Source organism: Arabidopsis thaliana, chromosome 5, assembly GCF_000001735.4.
Source record: "Arabidopsis thaliana chromosome 5, partial sequence".
Lineage (NCBI taxonomy): Eukaryota > Viridiplantae > Streptophyta > Magnoliopsida > Brassicales > Brassicaceae > Arabidopsis > Arabidopsis thaliana.
The window spans coordinates 15477197-15484190 of NC_003076.8; the positions used below are offsets into that span (position 1 = coordinate 15477197).

Genomic DNA, 6994 nt, shown 5'->3' on the forward strand with positions numbered 1-6994 from the left:
AAACAAATAACCGGTTCTCCCCTTAACCAAAGGCATTAACCGGTTTTAATCCCTCTATATATAAAGTCCAACCCTAAATTTGTTTTCTCCAAGTTCAACAGCCATTTTCGTCTCTTAAACTCATCCAATGTCGTCCCCGGAAAAGTTTTCGCCAGCGCCGGAATCGAACTCAAATCCGTCACTTCCCGATGCTTTGATAATAAGCTGCATCGCACGAGTCTCAAGATTGTATTATCCGATTCTCTCCTTTGTCTCCAAGAGCTTTCGATCTCTCCTAGCTTCACCGGAGCTTTACAAGGAACGGTCACTCTTGAACCGCACCGAGGGTTGTCTATATGTATGCTTATACTTAAATCCTTTTGAGAGCCCTAGCTGGTTTACTCTCTGCTTGAAACCTGATCAAGCCCTATCTTCTGAAACAAGTAATAAGAAGAAGTCAAGTGGGTATGTTTTGGCTACAGTATCAATTCCACATCCTCGTCTTGTGCAACGTTCCAGTCTCGTGGCGGTTGGTTCTAATATCTACAACATTGGCAGATCCATATCACCTTACTCTAGTGTCTCGATTTTTGATTGCCGGTCTCACACGTGGCGCGAGGCTCCAAGCTTGCCAGTGGAGCTAGTTGAAGTTTCTGCTGGCGTCCTTGACGGAAAGATATATGTAGCCGGAAGTTGCAAAGATGGAGATTCTCTTAACTTGAAGAACACTTTCGAGGTGTTCGACACAAAAACACAAGTTTGGGATCATGTACCTATCCCTTACAACGAAACAAAACACAACATTTACTCCAAAAGCTTATGTATTGACGAAAAGTGGTATGTAGGGGCTAAGAGAAAGGTGGTTTCTTACAATCCCAAGAAAGGTATATGGGACCTTGTTGAATCAGAGATGTGTAGTTATAAGTCTTCATATGATTATTGTGAGATAGAGAACGTTTTGTACTCTGTCGAAAAAACATGGCGTGGCACTGTTTTCAGATGGTATGACACTGAGCTAGGACGGTGGAGAAAGTTGGAGGGTTTGGTAGAACAACTACCTATTATTCTTGCTTGTCCTAGATTAGCTAATTTTGGTGGAAAGATGGCGGTTTTGTGGAAGGAGAATATGACTTATAGTGGGTCTAATAAGATGCTCTGGTGTGCAGTGATTACGCTTGAAAGGCGCAAAAAACGTGAAATTTGGGGAAAAGTTGAGTGGTTTGATCATGTGCTTACAGTCCCTCTAACATATGTTTTCGAAAATGTTCTTGTTGCTACCATTTGATGAATGTGTGTGGTGTATATGCATGCAACCATGATGTATAACTCTTTCTATTGTTTCACTTCTAATCATTTAATGCCACTGGTTGATTATAGAATCTGTTCACTTTTTCAGAAATTTATAAAACCCTACAAACAACTCATAATTATCAAGAGTGTTTCATGATGTTTTGGTTGTTCATAAATAAGGTTCATTATCAAACCGTTCCTTGTAAATAGGAATTCATGATGTTTTCTTGTAGTGCGCATATGTACTCAATGAATGTGTAGTGCTCCAAAAGATGGTATGACACTGAGCTAAGACGGCGGAGAAATTGGAGGGTTTGGTAGGACTACCTAGGTTCTCTCTTCATGCTTGTGTTAGATTGGCTGAATATGGTGGAAAGATGGCGGTTTTGTGGGAGCAGAATATGCCTTATAGTGGGACTGGTGACAGAGGCGGTAAGAAGATGATTTGGTGTGCGGTGATTACGCTTGAAAGGCGCAAAAATAGTGGAATTTGGGGAAACGTTGAGTGGTTTGCTCATGTGCTTACAGTTCCTAAAACATTTGTTTTCCAAAAGTTTCTTGCTGCTACTGTCTAATGAATGCGTATGAATGACCTCGTCTCTTGTTTCACTTTCTAGCCATGTCCACTTGTTGATGACTAAGCTTATCTTTTGACCAAAAAAAAGCAGTCCGCCATTACAAAATTTGAAAATACAATATCAAAACAAGAATGATAGAATCTGTTTGTTCACTTTTCAGAAATTCTTGAAACTTACAAACAACTGATAAACTATCAAAGATCGTTCCATAGTTTCGAGAATCCGAATGAACATTAGTATACAAACAGAGCTTTTTGGTTTGTTCATAAATCAATACTCAATGCGAATCACATTACCAAAGAGTTTTGAGTCAGCCTTTTACCTCTTTGCATATCAGAGTCATGTTCTTATGTGCTCGCGGCCAAAGAGAATCATCATCACTAAGTAATAATAGTACTTGCATTCTTTTGTGCTTGAACCCGTTTCATCCTACAAAACATAGGATTCAAAAGAAGAATTGAGATGCAACGCAGAATATGCCAAATCCATGAACAAACTCGCATCGACTGATGTACAGTTCCATGCAAAGAAGTAGATTATTTCTATCACTAAACAATTCAAAAGTATGTACTTTCCAGTGCAGCATCAATTACTCATACCGCAAAACATACTCAGAAGAAGAAATGAGATGCGAAGCAGGAAATACAAACTCATGAACAAATTAACGTTGATCAAAGTTCAAGAAAAGCAAAATACAGTTCCATGCAAAGAAAGTAATCTTCTTCTTCCAAAGAATAGTTTCAAGTGATGAATAACTAACTTATACTGCTAATCTGTGGAAAGATGGTTTAGTTGCGGGTTTTATATAGATGTGGTTTGAGATTAATCAAGCAGTTTTAACCTCTAAATAGTTTCCATTCATAAATTCCTTGAGCTTAAGATAGAAATAAAATGATTCACCTTATGAAAGAGATGTATTTCTCTATCTCTGGTTTTTGCTCAGAGCTGAAGGAAAACCATTTTTCATGAGGACATACTTCATTCCAGCTTCCTAAATCTGCATACAAACAAAGGATAGAGATTATTATTACTATACTCTCGTGAAAACAAACAAAGAGTTTGTAAAATATTTCACACCTTGAAGCAAAATGTTTTGCTCATCATTGTAAGACTTCAATCTCCAGAATATAAGACCATTGTCATCCAATTCGACCGGGTTGGTTCTAACAGCATCATCACTTCCTTGACTCTCTGCAAACACGATACAACACTTAAGAAGCCTATAATCATGATCATGGAACCATAAAGAATCAAAGGAGTCGAGATTTGTACTTTTAGATAGCATGTCTATTGCGTTTTGCATTTCAGAATAAACTTCTTGAGTTTCTGCATTTATCCGCGATACAATCGCATCATGTTCTGTTATCAACAATGGAATCCCGTTTTTGGCTTTTACGGCTTGAGCCAACTCATCTTGCAATTTCTGCTTCAGCTGTTTCTCCTACAACAGAATGGTTTTAGAATGAATCAAGTGTTTTCAAAGTTTACTTGTAAAGACTTGTTAGATTTTAGAGTTACCTTATCTTTTGCAGCATTGATCTTTTCTTTTGCTTCTTTTTTCCTTTCAACAGATTCAATATTTTGGCTATCAATGCAATTCCTCATCACCCTGAAAATGTTATCGCAATATGTAAACCCTCAAGTACCTTAAATCAAAGATAGTAGTTGATTCAGTATAACTATTACTTACAATGTGCCAAGCGTTTCATCGCATAAGAAATTCAAAAGCTTAAGCCTTTTTGATGAATTCAACTTCTCATACTGAGAAATGCCTTTTTCAAACATTTCAGGAGGGAAATCATCTAGCTTTACTTCTGATTCCGAGAGACATTCTCCAATCGTAGTGAACCAACTAGGATCAGTTGCACTCAGGCAAACGGATCTATATTATTTTAAAATGGAAATGAATCAGACATGCATCATCAGAGAAGGAAGCTGACAGAAAACATAATACTTTTTAAGAAAACTTATTCTTACGTTTCTCCTCTATCCTCTAATATCACAGTAAGTAGTTGGATTATCATCTGTGTGAGAGTGGAATATTGTTGTCTTCTTTTGCTTCTCCCAGATAACATTTCGCGTATAACACATTCAGCTTGTCCTTTCCTCAAATCAAGTGCCTGTCATAGAAAGTCAAATGAAGCAGGTAAGGACCCATTAACAAACCTTTCAAACATGTGATCAATCATTCAAACTGTGCTTAGGGATAGAGGATACCTTCCCAAAAGCTGAACAAAACTCCAAAAACTGAAATACATTTCCAGCATCTTCAGGAGCCAAGTCAATGCCTGAAACAGTAATTGAGATATTGCCCTGAGGTATTTTAATCTCAACCTGATCCTCCTCTTTCTTTTTGAGAGCAGGTTTAATTCTTTTGATTTTCTCCGCTACATTGTTTTCCTTGATACCTTTTGCTGTAGTCTCTGCATCAGAAAACATTCATGTGTTAGTCTCTTTTCAATGATAGTACTCAGATTTGCAAGGGCACATATAAGATAAACTCCTCTCACTCTTCTTTTTTCCTTCTGCCAATACTTTCTTGATAACTTCTGTTGTCGCATGAACGGAATCAGAAAGCTTGATCTTCTTTGGATTACTCTTTTTCACCACAACATTCTCATTGCTGCAGCCGTTGTTTATATCCTTGAGCTCTTCCCGTTTAGTTTTTCTCGATTTTTTAATACTAACATGTTTTTGTTCAATAGAATTCTCCTGGTCAAGTTTCAGTGGTGAAACTACAACAACACCTTCCTGCAAACACTACCATTTAATCAAAATAGGCACACAATAATACTCAAAAGTTAAGATCCACAATACAAGGATCATCCTAGAACATAGCACGTACCGGTTTCACCTTCTTTGTATAAAAATATTTGTCAGAACCACTAGTTTTAAGAAGCTCTGAGACAGAAGAGAAGCCAGTCTTTTTAGCAGTGTGTACTAATATCCCGGTAGGCTTTTGGCCTCGTTTCTTCCTAAAAATAACAAAATTAGCTCTAAAACAACATAAACCTTGCAAATTGAATGATTTTGAACTTACATGCAGTAGCTACAGTTGCAGTTTCCTCTACACTTGGGACAAATCCAATCCTTCTTCAACGCAACCTCTTGTGCGTTCTCCCCATACCTATAACATCAAACAAGAATCAATATCCCAATCACACGAGCTTATACATTTCTCTATAACACAAAAAAAATCTCAAAACATCAAATCAAACCTGTTCAATATGCACTTGGTGCATAACTTAATAGGACAAGTCTTGTCTTTCTTCTTGGTCACGCAGGATCCAACAAGATCCGTTCTCTTTTGTCGACACTACAAACACAAGACCATTAACATTAATTCAATACCACAACAGATCTCTAGTTAAAGGTAACCATGAATACACAAAATCAGATCACTATGGTTAACAAATTTGTAAAAATTGAGTAAAACCCAGAATTTGACGAGTGCCCATTTATCAATTTCAGCTTAATTTCAAAACCCAGACGAACATAACCCTAAAGAAAACGCCTAAATTCGAAAATTTTCAATTTTCAAAATCTCACTATTGTCAAAATTAAGTAAAAGCCAGAATTTGACGAGTGCCCATATTTCAATTTCAGCTTAATTTCAAAACCCAGAAGAACAAAACCCTAAAGAAAACACCAAAATTCGAAAATTTTCAATTTTAAAATTCTCACTATTGAAGCAATAACTAAGTGTTTACTGGAATTCATACAAATCAAATTCAATACCATAATAGATCTCGAGTTATAAGCAACTATGAATACACAAAATCGGATCAATTTCACCATAAATTCAAATCCCAATTTGATAAAAATGAAAGAAAGAAAAAAATCTCACTTGGTGACAAGTCTTTCCGTTGGTGGAATCTTCGATCCTTGATACACCACCGCCAGGATTTGGTGTTTGTTGTTGGGTCTGATTCTTACTCACCACCGCCATAACCAAAGTCTCAACAAAAGCAACCAAAAAAAAATTGATTTGATTCGGAAAATTAGTTTATGGGTATCTGAGTTTTTGTTTATCACTGGACTCGAGTTTTATGCTTCTTCTTCTTTGGAAGGAGTGAGAAATCTCGAAAGAAAGAGAGAAATCCAAAAGTTTTTGATTTGATTTTTCCCTCGCTACCGAAAATTTTGAGCGGGCGAGAATTTCGATTTTAACGATTTTCAGGCGTTGTCGTATTTTTTTTTGTTTTCTATCTTATGGATGTAGAAGTTGTTTTCCATAAATACAGTAAAATCGGCAAATTAGAATCTTTTAATCAAATTGATATAGTAAAACCTTTATAAATTAATAAAAATTGTGTTATGGAATCATCGTAGTATCATCTATATTTTTTTTATAAAATAACCAAACAAATATGTTGAAATTTTACATTCTGAATTTTATCATTTGCATTTCGATAGTCATATAAGCAGCTAAAAAATACAACAATTGAGGCCCTCAATAATAAATTTCAATTTTATTTCATTTGTATAAGTGAACTTTCTTGTCTTTCATATTTATTTTCAAAATACTGTTTTTTCTTCTAAATATTAAAGTATAATGGTTTAAACATTACTAATTTATAGAGATTTTATTTTATAAGTTATTTTTGGTGCGATACAACTTTTATTTTCTCTAACATATATATTATTTTTTTGCGATATACAGTAAAATAAATATAAATTATTATTTAATAATTAATCAACATGTTAAAATAATAAATTATCCTGGTCTTGACTCACGTTAATATAATTTATGATGTTATAGTGACCATATTTTTACATAGTTTTCAAAAACAAAACAAATTATAATGTTATCGAATTTTGTTAATTTTTACATGATAAGATAATATATATAATGGTTTAGGGTTTTTAAATATTAAATTTTTGTTAGAGTTTGTCTAAAACTTTTTTTTGTATCAAATAGATATTTTGATTCTAACATTTATCATATCAAATAATTGTTTTTTTCTCACACCAAATAATTGTTATGTTGTATTTTTAAAATATCATATTGAAGTACTTTTTTTTGTGAAAAAAAAGTACTTTTTCTATATTTTGGATGTAGAACTTTTTTTTCTTAAATACAGTAAATCGGCAAATTACAATCCTTTAATCAAATTGGTAACTACAGTAAAATCTCTATAAATCAA

At 34.6% G+C, this 6994-nt stretch overlaps 2 protein-coding genes across 3 annotated transcripts; one reads left to right on the forward strand and one right to left on the reverse strand.

Annotated features, from left to right (window-relative positions):
- Positions 1–127: 127 nt before the first annotated feature.
- On the forward strand, positions 128–1844 carry AT5G38680 (Galactose oxidase/kelch repeat superfamily protein; the record flags this gene model as incomplete). Its single annotated transcript, NM_123229.1, has 2 exons — positions 128–1024; positions 1668–1844. The coding sequence occupies 2 exons, from the start codon at positions 128–130 to the stop codon at positions 1842–1844; spliced, it is 1074 nt and encodes a 357-aa protein (NP_198684.1).
- Positions 1505–6054, reverse strand: AT5G38690 (Zinc-finger domain of monoamine-oxidase A repressor R1 protein). Of its 2 annotated transcripts, NM_001344261.1 has the most exons (14): positions 5695–6054; positions 5066–5163; positions 4888–4974; positions 4693–4822; positions 4358–4598; positions 4065–4270; positions 3825–3967; positions 3538–3729; positions 3366–3456; positions 3120–3288; positions 2925–3038; positions 2748–2844; positions 2170–2276; positions 1505–1916 (listed from the first exon to the last, which is right to left on the reverse strand). In NM_001344261.1, exons 1-13 carry the CDS (start codon positions 5794–5796, stop codon positions 2228–2230), a joined length of 1719 nt encoding a protein of 572 aa, NP_001318699.1. In that variant the 5' UTR covers positions 5797–6054; the 3' UTR covers positions 1505–1916; positions 2170–2227. The 2 variants fall into 2 exon arrangements, with proteins under 2 accessions (NP_001318699.1, NP_198685.2); NM_123230.4 differs by having other exon boundaries at positions 1505–2276.
- Between the last annotated feature and the right edge of the window lie 940 nt (positions 6055–6994).

Excerpts from the sequence above, each read along its gene's own strand:
- AT5G38690 (NM_001344261.1), bottom strand. The coding sequence starts at position 5,796 with ATGGCGGTGGTGAGTAAGAATCAGACCCAACAACAAACACCAAATCCT. Across the intron at positions 3,457-3,537 it reads GATGAAACGCTTGGCACATT|GGTGATGAGGAATTGCATTG; the intron begins GTAAGTAATAGT and ends TAACATTTTCAG. Across the intron at positions 3,289-3,365 it reads TCAATGCTGCAAAAGATAAG|GAGAAACAGCTGAAGCAGAA; the intron begins GTAACTCTAAAA and ends ATTCTGTTGTAG.